At 41.7% G+C, this 25,880-nt stretch overlaps 2 protein-coding genes across 3 annotated transcripts; both read right to left on the bottom strand.

The window, feature by feature from the left end:
• Positions 1-310: 310 nt before the first annotated feature.
• On the bottom strand, positions 311-16,530 carry cttnbp2nlb (CTTNBP2 N-terminal like b). 2 transcript variants are annotated; one of them, XM_083919928.1, is made up of 5 exons: positions 16,460-16,530; positions 13,193-13,300; positions 4,896-5,147; positions 4,419-4,526; positions 311-2,717 (listed from the first exon to the last, which is right to left on the bottom strand). In XM_083919928.1, exons 1-5 carry the CDS (start codon positions 16,463-16,465, stop codon positions 1,416-1,418), a joined length of 1,776 nt encoding a protein of 591 aa, XP_083776054.1. In that variant the 5' UTR covers positions 16,466-16,530; the 3' UTR covers positions 311-1,415. The 2 variants fall into 2 exon arrangements, with proteins under 2 accessions (XP_083776054.1, XP_083776055.1); XM_083919929.1 differs by lacking the exon at positions 16,460-16,530 and adding an exon at positions 16,255-16,378.
• Positions 16,531-18,492: 1,962 nt separating this feature from the next.
• On the bottom strand, positions 18,493-25,009 carry LOC310951246 (cytochrome P450 3A40-like). The gene is made up of 13 exons (XM_083919379.1): positions 24,908-25,009; positions 22,774-22,867; positions 22,637-22,689; positions 22,449-22,548; positions 22,211-22,324; positions 22,019-22,107; positions 21,730-21,878; positions 21,510-21,637; positions 21,315-21,393; positions 20,070-20,230; positions 19,745-19,971; positions 19,489-19,651; positions 18,493-19,367 (listed from the first exon to the last, which is right to left on the bottom strand). The coding sequence occupies exons 1-13, from the start codon at positions 24,976-24,978 to the stop codon at positions 19,266-19,268; spliced, it is 1,530 nt and encodes a 509-aa protein (XP_083775505.1). The 5' UTR covers positions 24,979-25,009; the 3' UTR covers positions 18,493-19,265.
• Between the last annotated feature and the right edge of the window lie 871 nt (positions 25,010-25,880).

Genomic DNA, 25,880 nt, shown 5'->3' with positions numbered 1-25,880 from the left:
CTGCACGTCCTTGAGGCAGCGGCCGCAGGTTTGACTCCGACCTGTGGCCCTTTGCTGCTTGTCTGCCCCTCTCTCACCCCATTACCTGTATGTCCTATATAATAAAGGCTTGGAAAACTGCCAAAAAAAAATATATTTTTTAAATTCTTGATTTTATATATATATATATATATATAAAGTGTAGGAATCCTATAGCCTATTACTCAAGGATCAGAAGATTGCCAGCTATTTTAACAGAGAAACGTTGACACATTTTAAGCTTTAAGGCATGGGGAATTTATTTAAAAACAGCACTAGATGTTGTGGGTGTTCATGATGCATTTTTACTGAATGACAACTGATTGATGTTGCCCTCATAGACCAACTGAATAAATCTAAAGATTTCAATCGATTGGCTTAAACTATTACTTTCAGTAGCCAAAATAATATGATAAACCTAAAACAAACATCTGATGTGTAGCACTGTTAGGACAATACACAATACTATGTAAATTATTTAACAGATAATACAGAAGCAAAATCCAAACCTTTAAGTCAATTATGTTAAATTATGGAATATCCCCACAAAGTTATCACATAATTGTGACAGTCGTTCTTGGTTATGGTAACACAGAAATGAACATTCCCTGAATAAAAAAAAAATAAAATTTAAATTTGTAAACATACAGTATCTTACAGTAATGTAGTACAAAGTGTGCTCTTCCTTTTCAAGGCAAGATTCAGTGTATTCATGACAAGTGTAATAGAAAAAAAACAGCACATGCATGTGTTGTTCTTTCATAGAGAATCTACTGTGAATAATTAAAACTATTTACAGTATCATTTTCATGGATCGTCTCAACAGGAACTGCGTATCATCTGCATAAAACATTTAAAAACTACTAACAAGTTTATTGTGAAAGCTACACATTTGCTATACTCTACATCCATATATTTTAGCCCTTCTACTTGCTAATACAATGTTGCTTCTGACAAAAGTCAAATGTTTTGATGCGAACATGACTGGCAATTTGAGCATTAAGGGAAAAGAAAAGTGAATCTCGTTTACATTTCTTTGTTCAAAAACCAAACAGGTCTTTCTTTAACTTGGTCTCTTTATATATAAGATTTTTAAACACCCTCAACAGGGTTAAAGTGGAAAAGAACATAAATATTTGCATTATAAAAATTTACAAAAAAGAAAAGACGATATTAAATTCTATTAAAAAAATCATAATATGCTATATTTTATTTCAGAAAGTTATTTTCAGATTGTTTCTGAGGTTGTGGTATAAAGGGGTAGGGGTGTGATGAACACTTAATGCTTCCATCTGAAACAGTCCAGCTTGAAGCGGAATTAAGGGCTGTCTTAAATTAATATTACAGTAACTGTTAATTTAGGCCTGACTCATTTAGGAGTTTGTTTGATCTGGCCGTTAGCTGCTAGAAGATAAAACCAGGTCTGGCTCCTTGGCTCCTTCCTGCCCACTGCTGCTGTGTCCACAATTCCCTGTGAGCTCTGGGAAAAGGCTGGTCCGAGCAGAGTGACTTGGGGAGCCTGGAGTTGGACTCATGCCTGGCTTCTTGGGAGGGATCGGAGGAGGATTGGTCCTCTCTGAGCGAGGAATGAGGGGGGAGCGGATGCCTGGAGATAGAGGCCCTGAAGAAGGCGACCTCCCCCCTGGAGGAGATGCTAGATTGCGGTAGTCTGTACCAAATGGAGAGCTGCTGATTGGCGCCAGCTTGACTCCGGCCTGCTGGCTGGTGAAGCGGGAAAGCACCTGAGTGACAGTGTTGCGAGCCAGCTGCTTTGCTGAGCTGTGCTCCAGCGGGGGAGGGATAGAAGAGGTGGTGGGGGAGAGGTCCCTTGGGGAAAGAGGGCCACCATGCTGCTGCTGCTCCAGCTCAGCCTGAGTCTGGAACTTGTGCCTGGCGGCCTGGAATCGCTGGTTGACACTGGCCTGGTAGGAGGACTGATGGAAACCTGGGCTGCCCAGGCGCTTAGCAAGAACGGGGGAGGAAATAGGGGAGGACGAGAGGGAAGAGGAGGCCGTGCTAGATGGAGATTGAGGATGAGGATGAGGATGAGGGTGAAGAGGAGAATACAAAAGCGCCCCTCCTCCATTTTCTACCACCCCTCCATGTTCTGCTCCCCTCCCCTCCTGTGTCGGTTCTGTCTCTTTATGAGTGTGGTGGCCATTGACCTTTGACAGTGAGGAGGATTTAGTAGTGACAGTTATTTTTCCGTCCGGCTCAGTCTGAACAGAGGTAGACACCACCATCATCTTGGAAAGTGATTCTTTCACCTCTGTCACAGCCTCCTTTACCTCTTCTTTACATCCTCCAATTTCAGCCAACCTCTTCCTCAGCTCCTCCAGCTGTCTCTCAAGATCTCTACTCCTCTCCTCCTCTTTGTCGATCCTGGCTTTCATCTGTTCTCGCTCTCCGTCAAACTCAGCCAGCTGCCTCTCCGACCTGGCCTCTAGCTGGGCTGTTCTGGTCTTCTCATCTTCAAGAACCCCCCGGAGCTTCTCCAGGGCACTGGTCTCCTCTTGGAGCAAGGAGCGAAGTTGGGAGACCTTCTGAGCCTCCTCGTGAGCCTGGCTGCTGGCCTTCTGGAGCTCCAGAGTCAGGGTGGAGGAGAGCTGCTGCTGCTGGGAGAGTGACTCCTCCACCTGGCTCACTGCCTCTGCGTGTTCCATCTCTAACTTCCGCACTGTTGCACACTCCACTTCCAACTAGAAAGAGAGGGAGAGAGATGCAAGAGTAAAGGCGGGGCAGCTTTTCCACATTTGACCACAAGGAGGCAGACGAATACTGCTTTGTAAATTAGATCCAACATAGGATGAGAGACTCTCCTTTTTTGAAAATTCTCGTTTTCCAAGAATGAGTTTTCAGTGTAAAACATTTAGATATGTGTTTTGCATTAAGTCCATTACAACTGTACATTATAATTGAGTTGGCAGCAACATACTTAAAAAAAAAAAAATAATTTAATGTTTATATGGAACTTATTTCTGTCTACTGTAAAGATGACTCTCTTATCGTTTGTATTTTTCCATATTTGACAATAGATTGTATGATACTGGCTCTAGTAACTCGATCATTTTATTCAAATAGCTCGTTTGAAATGGTTGTTTTTCCCTAAGGGACCCCTTTTCTAAATTCAGTGTTTTCTTCTCCCTGATGCTTGGCCATTGTTCTATACACTCTTGGGTTGTTTTAACTGCATACTTTTCGAATGCAGGTTGTTTAGCAGAGGGAAGGCTCTGTAGATATAACTTGAGTTCAGGTTTTATCCACGCCCTGATTCTGTTAGAGTTTGTTTACGTTTATGTCTTAAATGATATATATATATATATATATATATATATATATATATATATATATATATATATATATATATATATATATATATATACCCCTAGGTTGGGAACCAGTGGATTAAGTTGTATAAAATATGTATTACTTGCTTTAGTAGACACAAACTACTAAAGCAAGTAAAGAAAGGGGTGAAGGACGCTAAGTGCTGTTTTAGAGTCAGAGGAGACACGGGGCATTTGTTCACACTTTGCCTTGTTAAATGATAATTTGCTTACAACCCATTTTTTATGGAAAGGTCATTAGACGGTGACTGGGTGGCTTTAAAGCATTGATGAGTAATAGAAGGAAATGGGAGGTTATGAAATACAATATAGTGTAAAAAAACAACACCGGCAGGAAAGCCTCAGGAAGACAGGGAGACACTCGGGAACACTTTCTTACATAAGGCCCTTGTGCAAAGTTTGTATAGTGGCTGATTGTGTGCTCGCAGTGTGTGCGCCAGCTGACCTTGCATTAGCCATGGACATCCATTATCTCATGTTTCCTGAGGCCATAAAGCCACATGGCTGCTGGACAACTAAACAATGGCCTCTTCCTCCTCTGTTTCCTATGGAACAGCCCTGTGCCTGTGTGTGTGTGTCTGTACTTTAACAAGCCAAGCCCTCTCCACCGTACTGAGTTACACAATGGAACTACACTGATGCTTCCCTGCTAAGTTGCTTGGTTTTAGATCACAGCTGCCACTCTGAGGAGAGGAAAAGAGGAGGTACACACAGAGAGAAAGGGATGCAGAAAAATCTTTTCCACACGATATGCTCATCTATCAGCTAGTGAGAAATTTGAAGTTTTGTTTAGACTTAGCCAAACATAAACACATACAAAGACACACACACACACACACACACACACACACACAGACACACACACACAGACACAGACACACACAGACACACACACACACACACACACACACACACACACACACACACACACACGCACACGCACACGCACACGCACACGCACACGCACACGCGCACACGCACACACGCACACACGCACACACGCACAGTGCAATAGTACATTTACAGTGTGTATCTTTCATGCGATAGTTATACCTGTTGTAGCAGTTTGTCTCTTTCGGTCTGCAGCATGTAAGTGAAATCATCACTGTGGGCAGACTCCTGGACGCGCTGCCGTTTCTCCTCCTCCAGATCAGCTATCATCTATCAAACAATGAAATCATGTGACATGCAGACAGTTTTTGTCATTCTCAGACTAACAAGAAGATGTTTCCTTCCTCACACAGTATTGTCCCTGTGAAATGTGTCCCCTGACTAATCAGTCTGCATAGCAGTACCTCTTCTTCATTACAAGGTTTTTCAATTTCATACGGACTATAAAGTTCACTCATAGACACACTATAGCGTAGGGATAGGGATAGCGTTTATAAGCTTTGCTGTGATAAAGCTTCATAACGCCCCTCAAAGCACTGGGGTGTGGCTACTGTCTGGCGTGCATATCTGTAAGGAAGCTGGGTGAGCTGAAGAAGTCAACTGAATGTGTGAGAGGGTGTTCACAACTGTATTACTTACCCTCCTGTGTCTGCTCTCAGCAGAAGTTAGCTGTCCCATCATCTTCTCCTGCATCCTCTTACAGTGGGCCATGACCAGTTTAAGCACAGCCAGAGGGTTTGGGCCCACCGCCCGGCCCTGCAGATGTGTGTGAGGCTGCGTGAGCGTGTTCTGGCGCTCCGCGGACTCGCTGTCCCTCTGCAGTGCCAGAAATGGATCGCTGAGGTCATACTGGCCATAACGCTCCTGGACGAAAGCATCTCTGTGCTGAGCCTAGATACACATAAACATTTAAAACATTAATTGTTCTGTTAGGCCATTCCATGAACAGCAGGTGCTAAAATAAATCTAGCCAAGAGCTGCGTATGTTTTTAGGTTAAAGTTTAGGTTCCATATTGTAAAAAGTGCAGGTTAAGTACATTAATACTGCGAAAGGATCATCAAAATGATCAACTGACAGAGAAATGCACACAGCCGTTTTTAGAAACTGTGCCTTTAAACAAACTACCAGGACTTCAGTAGATTAGGTAATAACTGTATCAATAAAATCCCCATCAAACATATACTCTGATGCGTGTGTGCAGGAAATCGGCGTGGAGAGATGTTATTGTCAGTGTGAGCACAAGCAGATGGTCTTTCCCCCTCAACCTAAACACAAAGAGGTGAGGCGCGGCTGTCCAACCCCCACCGGGGGCAGATGTTAACTCCTCCCCAGAGACGCAGGGGTGAAGGACCGGGCCATAAAATCAGGTCCACACGCGCAGAGCTGTTCCTAATGAAGAGGTGAGATTTTTCCTAAAGAACAAAATAAGTTAACACACACTCACCACACTTGTTTAAGGGTAAAAATGTAATCCTGAAGGACAAAATATTGCAGGCAACTAAACTAGTTTCCATTTACCATACACTGCTCAGGCTTGTTTGAGAGAATCAGGCTGGAATGACATGCAATGAAGTGGCACGTGATAGCACCTTGCTGACCTAGCTATGGGTCACCCCGATATATCATCGGGAGGTCTCATTATCTACATACAGCGAGTAGCTTTGAGTTTTGGAGGCATGCAGGGTCAGCTGGGGGCGCTAGTGATGTACAAGCCAAGCCACAGAGTTCACTCCACGTGTCTTCGGGACACCCGTCGCTGTCTCCCCATACAGTCCCCTGGTTCTCTGGCCCTCCTTCACCTCCCTGCCCAAACACGCATGGCACTGCATTCCTCTGCCTGTTCATCATCATTTCTCAGAAAATGCCTCTTTCTCAGCCTATTTTTCTCACTCACACACACGCACGCACGCACGCACGCACGCACGCACGCACGCACACACCCCTGAGGGCATCAGTAAGGAGGCTGTATTTGAGGCTCTTTCTCTGGTTGAACAAAGAATGCGACCCTCAGTGAAGAGATTACAGGACTTGAACAAAGACACTGCCTCAATGCCTTCAGTCTAATGCATTGTCTCCATGTCTGACCCAGTAGTCTCCAATGTGTGAGAGTGGGTACGAGTGTGTGTGTGTGTGTGTGTGTGTGTGTGTGTGTGTGTGTGTGTGTATACCTGTGGCTGTGTGCAGGTGTTTTGTGCTGGACTTTGGAGTAAAGCTAGCTTCTCCATCTAGCTGGTGAAAAAACTGGAGCTTCCTGCCAAGCTGAAATTGGATTATGTGTGTGTGTGTGTGTGTGTGTGTGTGTGTGTGTGTGTGTGTGTGTGTGTGTGTGTGTGTGTGTGTGTGTGTGTGTGTGTGTGTGTGTGTGTGTGTGTGTGTGTGTGTGTGTGTGAGTGAGTGAGTGTGTGTGAGTGTGTGTGTGTGAGTGTGTGTGCAGTCCTAGTCCTAGCCTACGGTCTGGTCCCCCATGGTTTTCCTGGGATAGTTCTGGTCATAATGACATAGTGTGCTTTCTTTATGAGAGGGCGCAACAAGCAAACCCTCTCTGCTGCAAACCTCTCATTTCTGTCCAACTACTGATGACAAATGTCTCGACAGCTAAGTCATGTGAGGGAATATATAACATGCTAATAATTCACTGTTTTGTAATAAATAATTCTGTTTTACGCATGAACGTGTGGGAATTACTCTATATTTTCTGCAGTGTTGCAGCTGTTGACACACAGTGTGCTTCAGCTTGTTTGAGCATTACCTTCTTCAACAGCATGCATCCTGCATTCCCTCAGCCGTAACGAGGTGTGAAAGACAACCTGATGCTTTTCACCTGGAAAAATCCTCCCTTAGTCAGTTACCTACAACCTCAGGGCACAATCATGTCCTTGTGTGAGCTGAAAAGAGCCAGGGAGTCGTGTTTCCTTAGAGATCCTCTATAATGAATGTCACACAATGGAGTCAGCAGCTCTGAATGATATTGGGTGCACTTCTCCTGTTACAAATGTACTAACTCCTAAGTAATACTGTGGATAAAAGAAAAAAAATTGCTAGCAAAATGAGGATGAATACATTATGCATGCACATATCTACATGTGCGTGCAGTACACGAGCATGCAGCTGGTATATGTTTTTACACCATAGTGCATAAGGTTCTTAGCATAACTGGCTGTCTCCGGGGTAACATCTCAAACCCAGAGGCTTTGCAGCGGGGGGTTATGGGAAAGGTTTGCGTTCCTGGTGAATTAGTCCACTCTTCAGAAGAACACTTGGACACAGAGACAAAAGAACAGCAGGACCAGACGTGTCAGATATGAAAAGCTTTTAAATGTTAAGCAAAGAACAAGGAAACACAAGAAGATAGTAGATCAGCTGCAGACCCTCTGGTGTTTAGATTTATGTCTCTGGCTTCTGTGTTTTCTTGGATGAGGAAGTAAGACTTTGTTAGCACCATTTTTCTACTAGGGAGAGGACACCTACTCTGCTCTATTCAATAGTTGAAAAGGACACACAGTCAATGGACCAATGGAAAGCCATGCTGAATAACAGGTCTCAGCAGGTGAGCAGTATCAGTCCACTGGCAGTCACATCTGATTTAACAGAGCTGGTGAGGCAGCAAACTCAAACATACACAAAGGGATCTGACCCAGTTTGGTGGTGCTGGTCATTAGAGAATTTAAAAATGACAGAACAGTTTTCTTGGAGCAAATGACATCAGTCTTTAAAATAAACTTGTGTCTCATGCAAAGGGTGCAGAGAACACAGCAGAGTGGGAGAAAGAAAGAGACCCTAGAGAAAGATACATTTTGTACTGAAAAGTGCATTTTTCACAGATTTACCATAACGGGCGCATCATGGGCCCCAGGTGCAATAACTAAGGGCGTGATCACACTGTCCTCCCGGACCGAGACCCGGACTTTAGGGTACTTGTCCCCCCTCCCTCTCCCCCCGCGCCCCAGCCCCGTTTGTACTCACACTACCTGGGCCTCGGCCAATGCTTCTTGCTGTCCACACGCCATCAAGCCGTAACACGTCACACGCATTGATGCGTGTGTGGCTTTGTTTACAAATCTTTCCATAGACCTCTGAGTTTTTGTGCGTCTTGTCGACTGTTTTTGAATATTTTCATCGGACCAAATCTGCAGTAAACACTCCACCTCCGCACCACACCAACGTGAACCTTTCATCACCATTGTTGTTGTTGTTAAATGTCCGCGCATGGTCCGTCCTTCTATTTACATGTCCGAACAGGCGGACATAACGCTACTGCCGTAGGGCTCGTGCGCGTGCGCGTGCACGTGCGCACGCTCGTGCTCGTACATGTGCAAACGGCTCCGCTAAAGCCCACCTCTTTCAAGCGGGCCGTGGACGGTCCGCTGGCCCCAGTTGAGCGCGGAGCGGGTGCGCTCACACTACTTAAAGGTACTGGACTTTAGCTGAAAAACCGGTTTTGGCCGCGGCCAAAAGGACAGTGTGAGCACGCTGTAAGACACAGAGAGAGAGAGAGAGAGAGAGTGGGAGGGGGAGAGAGAGAGAGAGAGAGAGAGAGAGAGAGAGAGAGAGAGAGAGAGAGAGAGAGAGAGAGAGAGAGAGAGAGAATTCTAAGTGTGCTTTTTGAAGTTTAAGCTAAGGTGTGTTCTTAAGGCTTAAGCTGTATCCTCCACACCTCCCACCCACACATTAACCCCAGATGGCACTAAGATAACTGGGAAGAAGCCAAACAAAACCTCACTTTACTTTATGGGCCGTGCAACAAGACAACTTCCAAGTTGTGTTTAACTGCCTCAGATACTATCATCAGTGGTTAGTGATGAAACATGGGAGCAGGTGCTCTCGCCCTTTGGTCAGGCAATGCTTCTGGAGAACATACAATTAGGTGGAACAACAAAGAAGCGCTCTGCTATTTGTTGAAACTGAGTCAAAAATTAAAACTCAATTATTTCACTGATTCCGGCACGAGCACAAACTGCATTTGAGAAAGCAGGGATTTTTCTTATCTCAGTCTGAACTTCTCTATCACTACTCTGTAGCAAGCAAATACTCCCCTGCTTAGTTCAAATAGCAGCGGAGGGTGGAGCTCATTACCATTACAGATATGATCCTTTGTGTTCACGCTGGGTCTAGGAATAAGAGATGCTGCCATAAAAAGGCCCGATCTATGTCTCTCACATGGACTGTGTGTGATATGCAGTGTGTAGGTGTGTGTTTATGTACACCTGTTTTTAGCAATTAAAGTAAAAAGGAAGTATGTTGATGTTGTCAGGTCAGGGAACTTTACTTTCTCAGACCTCAGGCTGTTGATATGGAAGCACTTCACTGACATCATAGACAAGTATGCATTACTAAAATTAGGTTTTGCTTTATTCAGGCACCCTCTATATAGTTTCTGCTCCTTTTTTTATCGTATTTTCCCCTACCAATCATCAGAACATGTCCAAATTAGGCAGTGATTCTCGTAGAGGAACAGAATATACAATCTTATCTGAGCAGCACTCTAGCCAGGCCCTATTGTTTTATGGAGTCAGGAAAGCACGTCAGCCTGCAAAAATAGACAAGGCGTTTTAGGATTACAGGATATGACATCATATGGAAAACAAAACTAGCCTTGCTGAGAGCATGACTGCAACATTTTAACCAAACTGACCATGGCCTGGTTCAACAAAAACAGTTCAATCCATTGTCATACAAGCAGCAATATTTGTTTCACAGCCACAGGTACTCAAGACCTTAAAGTCTACCAAAAAGTTGAAGCAGACCTGATACATATATCGATGTCACAGAGTATAACAAGTTTGTTTCCCACTGTGTTCACATGAAAGTGGTGCAACAACAAAGAAGAAGGACTGACTTTAAAACTTTCCCACTGAGTATTTTAAGGGCGGGTGTAGGTCTGTTTTCATTTTTTTAACCGGCATTCCTTTGAGCTACTGAGAACTTGTTCTGTGCTGGATTTGTGCCATGTATGCCTGACAAGGAGAATATAATAACAGCATTAGTTCTTGTATAGATATAGACAATAATCAACTCAAAAGATATGCCTCGCCTGTTGGAATGCAGGACCTGTTTTCTGGTGTCATGTTCCCGGGAATGATCCCTCTAGTAAAACTGCTCATCCGTCTCCTCAGCGATGAGAATTAAAAACAGTGCAATCAAGAATCTGTAGAGACATGTCCCAAAGGTGACACGTCTTTTACACGAGCAAACACTGATACAGTTCCAAGTTTTTAGGCGTTTCGGCTGAAGGAAGGGTGAAGGAAGGGTTAAAAAGGCGAATGAATGCGGTTGTCCTGAGCAATCTACAGGCATCTCAGTTCCTGCTGCTGAGAGGAGAAAATATTTAAAGTCAGAAAAGAATGGCGAGAATTTGAGAGCCTCTCTTGCCTTTCTCAACCACCCACACACACAATTATACATTATTGACACACTGAGTTTGGTTAATGTGGCATGTTGACACTAAGAAGAGAGGTCTAGTTTGAGAAAAACACTTTGGCATATCGAGATCCAGGGAAAAATCACAGAGAGAGAGAAAAAGACAGAGGGTACAAACAGGCTTCCCGGGTGTCAAATCAATGGACACACACAGAGCTCAATATTTGAGACATTAGCCTGCTATCAATCCCTGACACTCCCCACACAATCTGCCCTAATGTGGACCAGTCAGTAAAAAAATGGTGTACAGGCCCCCAGTGGGAACAAGGGAAGTCAGTGATTTAAGCCTACAACTCTGTACATCCTCTCCACAATAAACACTGCAGCTTCTAACTGGCCCACCAGAGACCTCCAGAGTTTGTGTGAGTGAGTGAGTGAGTGAGTGGGCAGATAGGACATTGTCATGGTTCATGGTCAAACATGAAAGACCCCCCTTAATGTGGCTGTGTGTGAGGAGAAGAGAAGGAGGAAAGGCGAGAGAAGGAAAAAGTTAAGAGTAACAGAAGGATGGATAAATACAGACAGAAAGGCGACTGTACATTTGTCCTAAGGGGAATGGCTGTGCTTGTAGGTTGAGTTTGTGCCGTTCAAACCCTGCCTTCGTCAGATGTGGACAACTGCCATCTAAGATGCATCAGAGCTGGTGCGGTTAGATTGGCTTCCACTCAGGCCCCTGCACTGAAATTCTCTTATGATTACAGCCTCGCTTTCTTGCTAGATAAACCTCACTATCAAGGCCTGTTGATTATAACAAAACAGTCATGGTTGCTACTTGTCCTCCTCATCACAGCCGTAATCACTATTTCAGACAATGAGTCAAGGATTCAGAGGCTAAGCAGCTTCATCCAAGCATGGAACAGCTGCTGTGGTCATGGGTGTGAAAAGCAGCCAAGAGCATGGAGAAAGCTAATTAGACTAGACTCAAACACTGCAAAGCATTGTAACTGAAGGAAGGCTATGCTCTTTCACTTTAATGTGAATGAATGAGCTGCATAAAACTGAGGATTTGAGGATTTAAGTTTGTTGTTCTGTAATGTCTGAGTCACTGCTCACAATGTGCACTTCAAGCCGTCCAAGTGAACAATGTATCTCAAAAACATTCAGAGGTGTCCACATATGAATGTGTGTCAAAATACATACCAAGTCTATAGTCAAAGGCAATCCAGAAATGTTAGTAAACATGAACGAATCTAAAAGTGTGCTTGAACTCAAATTTGTGATGCCATCAAGTATAAAGTGTGGAGCTGCACCATAGACAATGAATTGGAAAAGATGTTATAGAGGACACTGAGAGCACCCAGGGGAACGTTCTGAGTATGATATGGTTTCTGTTTCAGAACTGAACTCTACAATACAATGAAGCTTATTTGGGTATAAAAAAGAAAATATCAGTCTAGCATGCATTGTCTATGGATCAGCTCCAGACATTATACCTGATGACATCAGTTTGTAACATACTTATCTGGTTTCTGGCTTTGAGAGAGAGTAGCTCATGTTCACAAATATTGGAAATAACATTGAAACTGTTTTAGCGTAGCATTATCTGCCTTGAAAAATGCTGCCTAGTCATCTTCAGAGTCTGTCTAGCGTTCACAACACACACTTCTAGACAGCTTGGGAGTGAGTCAAACAACTCTCACAAGGGGTTGAGGTATGTACCTCAGGCAAGGTGCCAAACAAGTCACCAAAGTCTTCCTGGATCAAATATAATGTGAGCGCAAATGACTCAAAACACATTTGACACAACCCTGGTATGAACTGCAGTCTGTCTGAGACACAATGTGGACATATCCTGGTCTGAATGGAGCATGAGCTGAAAGACTGGGGTGAAAAGGAGGAACACAGATTTCAACCAGTCTGAGCAGCAAAAATGTTGGTGCTCTGCTGGAATAAAAGGCCCTAGGAAACCAGAACGACTCCTGTCCCATTGTCTTTACTAGCTCTGCTTCCTTAGTTTCCTGTTTACACATACCCTCCCAGCTAGCTCACATTCTTTTAGGGGGGTGTAATGCTGAAAAAGGTTCATTTTAGTGTCTAAGGATGTCCTCAGAAAAGACAAGCATATTTTATTTAATGGGCTGGCCCTGCATTCTAGGGCCAGATGATTAATCAAATTTTATTTTCAAATCGGAGTTTGGCTTCCAACGATGATGGACACAAGTTGATGGAGATAAAAATATGACAGCGCCACATTTTGTTTCACATTGACGCTCTCGTTTTGTCTTGTGTTATTAATCCCCCCCATTTACCAAAATGTTTAATTGTTGGTTGTGGCAGTGCCCTAAAGTTACAACATAGTATATCTTTTTAATTGTAACTATTTTATTTTTATTCATATTTACTTATTATTCATTATTTATTTATTCATTTATTTTTACATTGATTTTCTTATTGTTTTTTAGTTGAATTATATATTTTTTACATTATTTATTGAATTTTTTGCTATAGTCAAGCAGCCCTAGATGTTGACAGAGTAAAGAGAGGGATTTGTGTGTATCAGATGTAGCGGCCAACTCACCCTCAGGGCATGTATGACCACATCCTGGGCCTCCAGCTCTCCCTCCAGAACACTGAGGAGAGTCAGCAGCTCTGCTCTGCTTAGAGCCTCCACATTCATCTTCTCATCCTGAGGCGATAGAGGGAGTGAGATGGAATAAGAGAAATATTACAGAAAAGGAGCAAATGAATATAAAATGCAATCTGAACGATCTACCAAGTCATGAAATAAAAAATGCTTCTGGGCGTGTGTTTAGTGGTGTGTCTGAGTGCATTTTGTCAGTGAGTGGCACAGAGTTGATACGGGATGGGATTTGGGGTCCCATCTGTGGCCTCTCTGGGTTGTGCTCAGGGTTATAAAGAGGAAGTTATTAGCATATCTGCATGTTAAGTTGCTGAAGAACTGAGGACAGTCGTCTGCTCTATTCTGTCCCCACTGTGAAGATTCAGTGTATTTCAAATGCCAACAGTGTTAGGCAAGTGTGATTGTTTGAAACATTTGATCTGGCACACACGGTAGAAGCCATCCCGCACTCCATCTGTATCTGTGATTCATCGGCTAGGCCCTGTCATAGTCATAGGGTCCAGACATTATACACTTCACACTCCAGACATTATCCTTAAAATTAAGAGAAAGACAAAACACAGTTGACTTCATCTTGGGTAAAGTCTTTCAGGTTATTATCAGTGCCTTATAATGGTGCGGCTGCTCCTCAGAGTGTTAATCATGTGTTTGACAAGCTGCAAAGTCAGATAACAGCAGCTGGAACGATCGCTCTGTCTCTTACACCTCACGTCGTTCACACCATGAGCAAATGAACTGACGTCAAATAACAAAGCTCAGCGCAGGGTTTACAGTATGTAAACTTGCTGACTTGTGCGAGATAAAAATCCAGATTAAAGGCTACATTCACCCTGAATGCCACAAAAGTGGCCAAAATCACGAGAGCCTTGTGGAGAGGTGCTGACAGATAAGTTAAAAGTTGACATCCAGAAATTTTGGATGAAATTTGTTTCAGGGAAGCTATTCGCATCGCAATCACACCATTCCTAGCTCTGAACACACACACACACACACACACACACACACACACACACACACACACACACACACACACACACACACACACACACACACACACACACACACACACACACACACACACACACACACACACACACACACACACACACACACACACACACACACAACACACACACACACACACACACACACACACACACACACACACACACACACACACACACACACACGCACACGCACACACACACACACACACACATACACACATACACACATATACACACACACACACACACACACACACGCACACACGCACACACACACACACACACACAGCAGCTAGACCTTTTCAGATTTGTAAAAGTTCCACTGACTGCAAATCAACTTGTAAATGCAACACTAAACATTGAATTCAGTGGCTTCAATGTTTACTTCTGTACTACAGCGAGATGCTTGTAACCACACTGTTATTGTTATTTTGCTCATGCAGGATCAGTTCATGACCATGACCAGTTCACATAAGAATCTGATATGGGCCACATTTAAAGAAAATAATGTGAACAGTCAAACAAACAAAAAAAAGATTCAGATTACATCAGAATTGAGCATGAGGCTTGCAGTGTGAATATAGCCAAATTATCTTGGTGTTTTTATCTGGGTTTAAAATCTACAGGTGTTCAATTGAGATGAGATCTGCATCTGATTCGTATCATTTCCATGCTCTTCAAACTCATTCAGTGATCTCTCATGCCAAATCTGCATGTTATGCTTTTCTACTCATTTGTTCTATTTCCTTCTTGAATTTGTCACCCATTTGTTATTAAAAATGAAAGTGACTATCCTCATCTTCACTTGAAACAAACATCTACTCTCCTCTTCTCTGACAGTAAAGGTTGAACCTCAAATGACTGTTTACTTTCTTGTAGCAGTGTCCGAATTCCTCGGTACATTCTGTGGCTCACCACACACACACACACACACACACACACACACACACACACACACACACACACACACACACACACACACACACACACACACACACACACACACACACACACACACACACACACACACACACACACACACACACACACACACACACACACACACACACACACACACACACACACACACACACACACACACACACACACACACACACACACAAGTTTGAGCTTTCAATGTAGACAAAACTCTCTATGTGCTACCCGATATCTTAAAATCAGTTTCCATGGAAAATCATTCCAGCATTCCAAGGATGCCCACACCATAGGGAAGGGTCTCTCAGGAGTAAATCCCAGAATCCCACTCTGTCACCTGCATGGTTTCAAATGGCAGTGTTGCAGTTTTGCTTTCATAACCAGCCAATATAAACATCTTACAGTCTTGTCATAGGATACATTCAATGCAGCAAATTATGATCAAGCCAGATTTACAATTATATGAAGGCTAGAACAACATTTCAGCCAATCTGACAGCACTAGCCTGTGGTGAGTGTGAAAAATACCTCCCTCAGACACATTTTCTGTTTTTGGTTGTTTTTTTTACAGTCAACTCTCTCAGATAGCAAACCAAAGTCTGAGTTAAACTTTGCTCATCCTGGCTCAGTAACCAGGGAGCATCTGTGATAATGTGCTCAATGTGCAGCAGGACCATGAGCTGGACTGACTGCTCAGTGTGTTCAAAGCAATAAATAATCGCAGCGGTTGCTCAGGAACAGCAAGGATCCACCTGCCGTCCTGGGCCTTTGTCTGGCACAAGGGACTGTCATTATTTTTCCGTGTTGGCAACATTTACTTCAATTGTTAAGTGTCGCACTCACAAACATCGCAAAAACACCAAATTGGCTATAGCCAGTATAGATTTCCTGGAGTGATAATGGTAAAATCAATTCTGCATCAATGTTACTGAAGTACTCACACCCATTAGCCTGGAAATGAACTCAACATATGACCACTGGTTCGCAGCGGTTGTTACTCTTATCTAATGTCAGTCTGAATGTTATTTTAGCAGTATTATTTAGAAAAAAGTCCTACCTAGTTGGCGGCGGCAAAGTTTCACTTGCACGCTAACCAGAAATTGCAAAGCCCCACACAGAACGAGCAAATATCAGGTTGGGTCAGAAACCAGTCTATGGACGTTTGCATTTTGCTTTCTTACTAGAAAGCCCGAACAAAATTGGAAGCTTAGTTTCTGGAAGCCGTGTAGCAAACATTCCCACAACCTTCTATGTAAACATACCTTCATGCGCTTTGTTCTAGCCGCATTAATTGTTCTCCAAATCCAAAAAGGAGGCTCCACAACAGCATGAATCAAAGCAGCCCACTGTCACAGGCGCTCTCGCTCTGCGAACAACAGACGTTCAGTGATCAGGCCGCCAGCCAATCAGAGGGGCGTAGTGCAACAATCTGACCAATGCCTGGCGGGCTTTTCGCTAGGGGGCGGGGATTAGGGCGTTCCCGGGTCTGTGGGATAAACCTCTTTGTTTCGGACGTCCAATGTTGAGTTCTACCCATTCCTGCTTCCAAGCGTGATCGTATTTGCAGATTTGGCCTTATAATGGCACACTTCAGGTGCATGTTTACTTATTATGATAGTAGTTTTTAAGTTTTAAGTGTATGAGTGCACTCCAACTGTGAATGCTGTAGTCTAAGAGCCAAAATATCATATAAATTCGATTTGTTAAAAATAAAAATACTGCAAATGATGTTCCTGCCCAGACAATCCGTAAATTTACTACGAGTGCTCAGGTTATTTCTCAAAATCCACCTAAAATCCACGGGGAGACGGCTGACATGGTCTGTCACTGTGTTTCAACGCCCCCTAACGGCTAAATTATAGTATTGCATCCTAATGTGGCATAAAGTCACTGCTGTGACTGCAGTGTGAGCATGACACGTCAAACGTGTCTCACAAGATTTTATTATAGTTTAGTGAGTGGTCTAGTGTTAATTTGAACACATATTTTGCTGCTCAATGATAAATCAATTCATTCTAATTTAGGGGACACTTTTTTTTCAATCCTGACACTTTACTGAAGTAGGATTTATTTGATGCATTCATCATATTGGTGTGTTACAAACATGCTTCATATGTGATGATTTGAAACAGTAAAGCAGCGCTGGTGTTGCCAAACAATATGCAAATGTTAGGTCATGGGATTCAGCCCCTAAAGCAGTGTCCTAACATTTAAAAGTAGGGCAGTTATTCAGTGGGAAAGAATAGAGAGAGGGTTGGCCTCGAATAGTCTGTAATCTGTGTTCTTTAGATCTCCTTCTTTTGTTTGTCTGCTGCCTTTTTTAGAACTGGTCATAATGAAAAGTAGGAACGGAAACCTGATAGATGAGATGTTTTTGTAAAAGGATCTGTTTTAAATTGTGCTCAGTCATTGTTGCTGAGAGGCTAAGATTCCATGATATAGTGTTCTCAGACTGTACAAGCCTGCATGTCATTATCATATCACACAAGGACAGTCAAAGTTTAGCCTTATATTCTCTATAATATCCGAAAGATGTAAAGTGCAATGTGCTACTGCTGCTACTGTGTCCATGTCATCATGTGACAGAGTATGCTTGTGTCTGTTTTACACTGGCTTTGTATTTTTCTAGTACAGCTGATGTCACATGACGGCACAAATAGCAATGCTCTTTCCTGTTGGTTAAAGAAGTATTAAGATCTGTAATTGCGCAAAATTAGCCATATAACTATGTAAAAATATTCCAACACAAGGAAAAGTCCTACATTCAAAAAATTACTTCAGTATTAGTATTATTCTCAACGCTTAATTCAGGTATCAAAAGTAAAAGTACTCACATTTAGAAATGTTGCCCATCAGTACTTTATGGGTATTATGTTATTGAATAATTTTTACAAATTTATTTTATTTTATTTTATTTTAATTAGTGATGCATTAATGTGTAAGTTTGAATCTAAAAGTTGTAACTGGTTAATGTGGATCTAATTTTAATAACTGTATATACTTTTAGGCCATTTAAACTGTAGCATTGTATCATACATTATAAATTGAATAAAAAATATCCATAATATTTACATGTTTTAGAAGTATAAAGTAGCATATAATAGAAATACACCTTTACGCAAGTAAACTTTCCCTGGCTACCTTTACAAATTACAGATTACTAAATTAGATACATCTATAGGATTAAGAACACCTGTTTCAGAAGGTGACAAGACCACACAGTGACCGACTGATATATGAACATTTTTATTAGATAAATGAAAAACAAAGTCACATTTCACATGTGATTGCAAGAATGCCATGAGTGAAATGTGGTGTATGAGAGTGTTCATGCAGAATACATCGAACAGACATCAGTCGAAAGGCTGGGGGAAGAGGACGAGATCATCATGTCCTGTAGGCGTATTGTCTGAGCTCAGCCCTCTCAGGTGCACTTTGTGATAAGCGCTCAGCTCCACCCTCTCTAACTTGTGAAATGAGGAGAAAAGAGCAAAGCCAACAGGAAAACACTAACAACATGAATACAAGCACAATTGGATAACTATAACTGAGCATAAATAAACCCTCTACAATGATTATTTGCAATGCATTAAGTGTATATGTGTCAAGTTATTTTTGTTAACCATATATTTCAACAGTTTTGTAAAATTTAGAAGAAAAGTAGAAGCAACATGCAACATGTGCTATAGTAATAACATATTGCAATGTCATTTTGTAGCATGTGGGATGTGGCATGCTTTCAAAGAATAAAGGTGATTTTTTCATGTTGGTATTTTTTTTTAATATTCAAGATATATATTTAGTCAGATACAATACATGGAATATATATCAGTAAATCAGGATGACAAAAAAAACCCAGTGGTTTGTTTTGTAGCACTGACCATTAGGAGCCAAGTTTTTGGCTGTAATGCATATACTAAATGTTGTTACTGAATTCCTTATTGAAAGTATGTGAGTTTTGCAAGATGTTCTGTCATTTATCAGTGTGCTGTCAAATTAGTTCTAAATTGAACTGTTATGCTGTAGATCAGTTTGATAAAGAAAGTTAGTTGTTACAGATAAACAGAGTTAGCTTGAGAGAGGATCGACAATTGTTGTTCTGGGCTCCAGCTTCAGTTTGATGGGTGTCTTGGGTGAGGTAAATCCATCATTTCCCAGCTCCATTGGAATCTAGAAAAACAATGAATGTGTCAACAATGAACCCCTACCAAAGCTCAAATCTGATTTCACCCAGTCATTCATAAAAACCTGTCACTATTTGAGACCACAAATACTAAAAATGTCTTCTCACATCTGTCTCCTTGCACGTGACAAAGCTGAAGTTCTGAAGGATCTCTACTAAGGCCAACTTCATCATCAACAGAGCAAATCTCATGCCAATACAGTTCCTTGGTCCTGCTCCAAAGGGTAGGAAGGCATAAGGATCCATGTTGTCTTTGTTATCTTTGCTGAACCTGAAAAGTGGAACACATATCTTATGTTGATCAGCCAAATAACTAAATTTGGGTAATATCTGAGCGTAGCCTGCCATTTATCCAGTGCAGTACCTTTCAGGTTTGAAGGAATCCGGCTCAGGCCACAAAGCAGGGTCACGATGGAGTGTGTAAACTGGTATCATGACAACAGTTCCTTTAGGGATGGTCACACCATTAATTTCCACAGAAGCCTTTGTCATTCTCTCTAATCGATTAGCAACAGGCCACAGCCTCTGTGACTCGTTTACCACCATGTCCAGGTATTCCATCTGCATCAAGGCTTCATAGGTTGGCCGACCCTGGAGTATAAAAGTAGTTACAGTATACTGTAAGTGGGCAGTATAAGCAGTTGCTGATTTAAAAAAATATATTTTAGTGAAGAACAAAAACAAGTAACCTTTTCTGGGAAGGCTTCATCAATCTCCTCTTGCAGCTTCTTTTGGATGTCGGGGTTTGTTGCCAGGGCGTAGGATACAAATCCTAGTGTGGTGCTACTGGTTTCATAGCCAGCAAAGATGAATATCATGGCCTGAGACAGGATCTCATGATCAGTCAGTCCTTCAACACAAAGACACCATGATTCAATCATTATCCCTGTCATGATAATAGTCAAAGTAATAGCTGGAGCCACTCATAACTTCACGGTCTGGAAAGGCCCATAATGCATTATATTGTGATTTATTTTATTTATTTATCTTGTCATTTAGTCAACATGAACTTTTCTAACAATTGGTTAATTATGGACCTCAGTGGGTTGTCACTGTTTTTTATGTTTATTTTAAAACTAGAGCCAGGATGATATGGAATTGTTTAGACAGGAAACTAATACTGATTTTAGAGGGGAGAAAAGCCCTGATTGTGCTCAGCTGTGATCAGGAGCGATTCTCGGGGGTGGCCTGCGCCAGTCAGGGACCTGTTAGGGTCATCTTTAAGAGGCTGCAAAGGGAGCCTAGCTTAAAGTTAGAGTGTGTATACTGGTATCATAAGAAACAAATAATTCAAGGAATCCATCAGCACCAACCACCTTATTGTTGGCAAGAGGGCTAAATAACGCTCCAACGTCATTTTCAAAGGGGTCCCTGCATGGCTGACCTCAAGATATCTGAATGATATAGACATGCCCACTTTATGATTATCCCAGTTTAGGGTAAAAAAGATGCTGTTTGTCTCATGCAGTACAAATGTGTTATTTGGTCTTTTCTAAAATTGTGTCTTTGGTATTTCTGCATACTGGGATCCATGAACCTTGAATTGCTTAATTAGGTCTGACTGGAAAGCTGAGACTCATGTGGATTCAGTGAGCCCATTGTATTAATGTGTGATGATGTTAAACCCCGTAGTAGCCATCTCATTAGAGCATTTTTTGGAAAATGAGCTGTTGTGACTTCTAGGACAATCACAGCCTTGTGAAACATTGCAACAACCTAGGGCCTAGGGCATTCAACAAACAGCTTCACTCTAGATTTAAGACCGAGCTCACTACAGCTTCTGACAGACAAATAGTCAGTTGAAACAGTTTTACTTGTCAGTGACTGGCAGTGAGCTAAACATAACACAATACACACATTATGGAAACATCCGGTTTAAGCTTTTTCTTTGGAAAGAAAGTGACCCATGATATTTTGAAATGAACCCTTTCTACCTTTGTCTGGGTTTATATCCTCTTTATTGTTCTCTGAAGTCTGAGCGTCCACCATCAACTGCATGAAGTCCACTCGGTTCTGCAAAACAGAAGCAAGTAGTTTCCCGTCTGTGTTCATAGGAAAGGTTATGAGCAGAAAAATATTAAAACAACCAACATCAAATCCATTGTAGCTATACACTGTAAACACATTACCTTGTGGTCATTCTTAGACCGGTCTGATTTGATCGTCTCTAGGAAAGCGTAGAAAAATTTCAACACTTCAGCAGGGAAGAACGACACATCCATCCTGTCAAGAATTCCCTCCAAGAATGGAAACAGAACTGAAATGAATTTGAATTGAAAATATATAGTAAATTCAAGGCTCAAGGGGACTGAATAGACTACTGGTTATGCTGCATAACGTTTGACATACCCACAAGCACAAGTAAGGGATTCAGGAAGTTGAATTTGACCATTTTTTTAATGTTTGCTACGAAAGGATCAGAAGGATGGTTGATGGAATCAATGTCCACACTAAAGGCCGTGCTGGTCACAACATCCATACTGTAAGGTCCGAACACTCTGCAAAAAAGGAATGAATGTAATGTAGTAACAAGGAAAAGTTTACAATCCAAATGTTTGTGTTAAGAGATGTTGTACTGAATAGCACAAATAACAGAATCAACTGTCCAAATCTCATCACACAAAAGCAAATGACTCACTCTTTAACTTCAATTACTTCATCTGCCTCTACTTTCTTGTGAAGGATCTTGATCAGATTATTTGAGTGCTGCAACATTATCGTGTACATCTGCCCAAAAGTAACAACAAAAATATTCATTTTTTAAATATTTATATGTTAATGTATGTCATACATGTATGGCATATTGCTCATTTAGTGTGTGCTTTTTAACCTCTTTCAGGCGTCCGCTGGTGAATGATGGAGAGAGAACACTGCGAATCCTCTTCCATTGCTCATCTTCCACTATTGATACAGCGTCACGTAAGGGTCCATTTAGGCCTAAATCCTAAAGCCACCCCCCCCCCCCCCCCACACACACACACACACACACACACACACACAGGATGCCTTCTTTACATGGTATCCTTTGTTTAGCATTAAATATTATTGAGTATTGTTTTTGTCCTTACCCGTCTGTTGGTGAAGACAGAATAACACTCCTTAACCAGAACTGTTTTGATCATAGCTGTGTCCATTATACCCAGTAAAGGCTGCCTGCCATCGTATACCCTTGCAATGCAATAGAAGATATTGTGGCGAGTCTTACGGTTTACAGTCAAAAATGTATGGTAGGATATATTCTTTCACACATGCTTACCCCCACATCTTTCCATATTTCTGAAAGCATTCTGTGTCAAAATTGTGGATGCCCTAAGGAACAAAATAAGACAGGAGTGACAAAGGTATCAAAATGTCATCTTAGATCATTGTACTAATATGACAAATGTGTCTTACCCTTCTGTACTCCAAAAATGTCCCAATGAAGGGCATAGGTGTGGGTCCAGGTATGCCTATTTTCTTGAAAAAGCCATATGGAGCATATCCATATCTGAGGATCAAAAGCAAGATTAGAAAACAAATCCGTATATTTTTAGTCAAGTCAGTGTATCTACCCTCCTGTTCTTTTAGGAAATTCTTAAAGATTATCTATTTCATGTCTTGTCTGTTACACTTACACTGCACTACACTGCACTACACTGCAATAATGTACACACCATTTAAATAGTTAACAGGAAACAAATGAGGAACGAAAGAAGACCTAATTGCTGCTAAACCATTTTTTATGAGTAACTCCTGATCAAATGTTATAGTAGCTAACGCAAGAACTATTGATTAGTCAATTGAGAAACAATTGAGGAACGGATTGCTAATAAATCCTAATGGAGGACTTTATAGAAGATAATGGTCACTTACTAAAAAAACAGACTGGAAGATCGTATATTAATGAATCAACATGTCATGATTAAATCATGAATATCTGTGAAGCGATCCTACTGACCACATTCTTAATGAGTTGGTCCTCACACTTATCCTGAGTGTTTCTCATAAATTCCTTATCATCTCATTATTACTCAACCTTTTTATGTCCCTTGGGCTTTTCTTTATAACTCATCAATGTCTACTATATATCCTCCTTTAGGAATCATTATTTCTGTAATACTGTAGCTATGATTAGATATGGGCCTACTGTGCTTGACCAGTCACTCCCAGAGGTGACTTTAATTATTTTGACTGATTACCTAAGTGCTGTGTGGGATTGAACAGATCCTGAACAGAACCTGCCAAACCAGGCAGAATAAATAAAATCACATGTGTGGATGTGAGCGCCCTTTGCATTCATATGACCAACATCATTAACATACTTCCAAGCTTTCATGGGTGGTGAGAAAAAAAATTGTGTTATATTTGTAGAGTCCATACATCCATCTGGCTGCAGATCCCCTCATGACATTGGGCGTGAGGCGGGGTACACCCTGAACAGGACGCCAGTCTATCACAGACGACCATTCACACTCACACGGGCAATTTAGAGTCATCAATTAACCTAACACGTGCATGCCTTTGGACTGTGGGAGGAAGCCAGAGAACCCGGAGAAAACCCACACAGACACAGGGAGAACATGCAAACTCCACACAGAGGGGCCCCAGCCCGGATTCAAACCAGCAACCCTCTTGCTGTGAGGCGACATTGCTAACCACCACGCCACCGCGCCACCCTATATCTGTAGAGTTTCATTTGAAAATGGACTAAACCAGCATAGGCTTTAAGTATTTTTTCATCACAGCCTTAAATAAATGAAAAAATAAATGCCTAATAATTCATTAGTAAATGTAGGCTATATCAAAAATGACTGTAAAGATCACGTTTGTAAATGTATTAAAGGATTAGCAGGTCTATCCAAAGCCGCCACACACCATTGGTATACCAACACCAGTGTCTTCACTTATTATGGCTGATGGACCTGTTCTCAGGACTGTGTGGGTGTATGGAGACTGTTGACATCTTCCATTATTTACTGTTCAATTTGGTTTACTTTTTCCATTGTTATCTGTAGCTACATAGTTTGGCAATCTCAGTCATTTTCTCCACGTCACCACTAAAACACAAAGCCTTTAAAATATGTAGGCTACTATTATATTACAGTATTATATTAAAGTGCAGTGGCTATACTGTTATTATTCTGGATAATGCCCACCTTTAACATCATTTAGATATTAAATATAGGCTATGTAGGCCACGTTTGCTTGTTAGACCTATTGTCTGCCAATCAAAAATCATCATACACTGAGTTGTTTTTCCATTCACTTCTTCCTCGGCTACAATCAGGTCAGAGTTGACTTGTCCGCTGAATGATTCCCTTCACAACACTTCCCACTGCGCAGAAACTCAGTCTGACTGCGAGTTCAGACTTCACTTCACAGTAAAAACAAAACTAAGTTAACTCACAGCCTCCATCTAGAAGAGACTCTCACAAGACTAAACACGCAAATTAATAATTTCCTCTTTTTATGTAGAATTTACTTTGTTTAGAAACATGGCTTCTCTCTAAGCACTTTAAAAGACAGATGAACAACACCGCACACTTACACTGCGATCAGAGTGATGAAAAAAACTATTAACGTCCACGTCTCGATGGAAAACTCCGGAAAGTAGCCCATCCTTGCTCCGGTGCTCACCTCTGTCGGTTGTGGTCGGTTACTCTCCTCTGTTAAGAGTTAAAGCTCTACACAGAGTCCACCTCTGGGGCGGTCCCTGGAAACTTGGAAAACATGCAAGTTACGCAACATCTCGATCATCAGTCCTGACCTTTTGCCTTCTAATGACTTCATTAAAACTCCGACAGTGCGTTTTATGATGATGATGATTATATTACCTGATAGAGTAATATCTTTGTGGTGATGTGATTTTCACCAGGAGTTGAAACATTAACCATGTTTCTAATTATTTTAGGAGCTAATGCATAATTAAGCATTACAAATTCTAAAACAATGCCCAATTAAGTTGACTTGCTGTAAGTAAAAGATCTATTTCACCAGAGTATAATAGACCAGCGGAAAGGGATTTCAGCGAGCCACTGTGGGATAAACTGCAGAATCAGTGTTGTGTGTTGGTTTCAAGTTACAGGAATGAGAACGACGGGAGAAAGTGTTTACATTCTTGTAAAACCGTGTGGAAACCCTGAGGCCAACTCCAACCCTCAAATCCAAAAGATATGGTCTGAAATGAGTCCAAAGTCAAAGGGCTTAGAATAGTATTGATACTAGATGCCAAGACATAAGCAGCACTCCTACTGTAAAAACAGCAGTGAGAATAAATGATGATGATGAAACACAGTGACACTCAAGTTTCCTTTCGGATATCCCCGACGGAATGACATGAAGTATACAAACTTTGAATGGTCATAAAAGGAAATGCTCTGGTCTGATCTCTTCAAATGTCACAGAAAGTCATGACAGTGTTGCAGTGAGTCAGCATACACAATACCAGGACCTTGAAATGGAAGTAACTACACTGAATTCAGTCATTATTTACATCTGTGCTTTTCAGGCTGTGTCAAAAT

This window comes from Echiichthys vipera (genome assembly GCF_963691815.1).
Source record: "Echiichthys vipera genome assembly, chromosome: 9".
In the NCBI taxonomy this organism is placed as follows: Eukaryota; Metazoa; Chordata; class Actinopteri; order Perciformes; family Trachinidae; genus Echiichthys; species Echiichthys vipera.
Note: the sequence above shows the minus strand (reverse complement) of the source record. Positions and strands in the feature narration are given on the sequence as shown.

Excerpts from the sequence above, each read along its gene's own strand:
- cttnbp2nlb (XM_083919928.1), bottom strand. Across the intron at positions 5,148-13,192 it reads TGGTCATACATGCCCTGAGG|GCTCAGCACAGAGATGCTTT; the intron begins GTGAGTTGGCCG and ends ATGTGTATCTAG. Across the intron at positions 4,527-4,895 it reads CTGAGAGCAGACACAGGAGG|ATGATAGCTGATCTGGAGGA; the intron begins GTAAGTAATACA and ends ATTGTTTGATAG.
- LOC310951246 (XM_083919379.1), bottom strand. The coding sequence starts at position 24,978 with ATGGGCTACTTTCCGGAGTTTTCCATCGAGACGTGGACGTTAATAGTT. Across the intron at positions 21,638-21,729 it reads TCCCTTACTTGTGCTTGTGG|TTCTGTTTCCATTCTTGGAG; the intron begins GTATGTCAAACG and ends AATTCATTTCAG. Across the intron at positions 19,972-20,069 it reads ATGAAGCCTTCCCAGAAAAG|GGTCGGCCAACCTATGAAGC; the intron begins GTTACTTGTTTT and ends TTTATACTCCAG.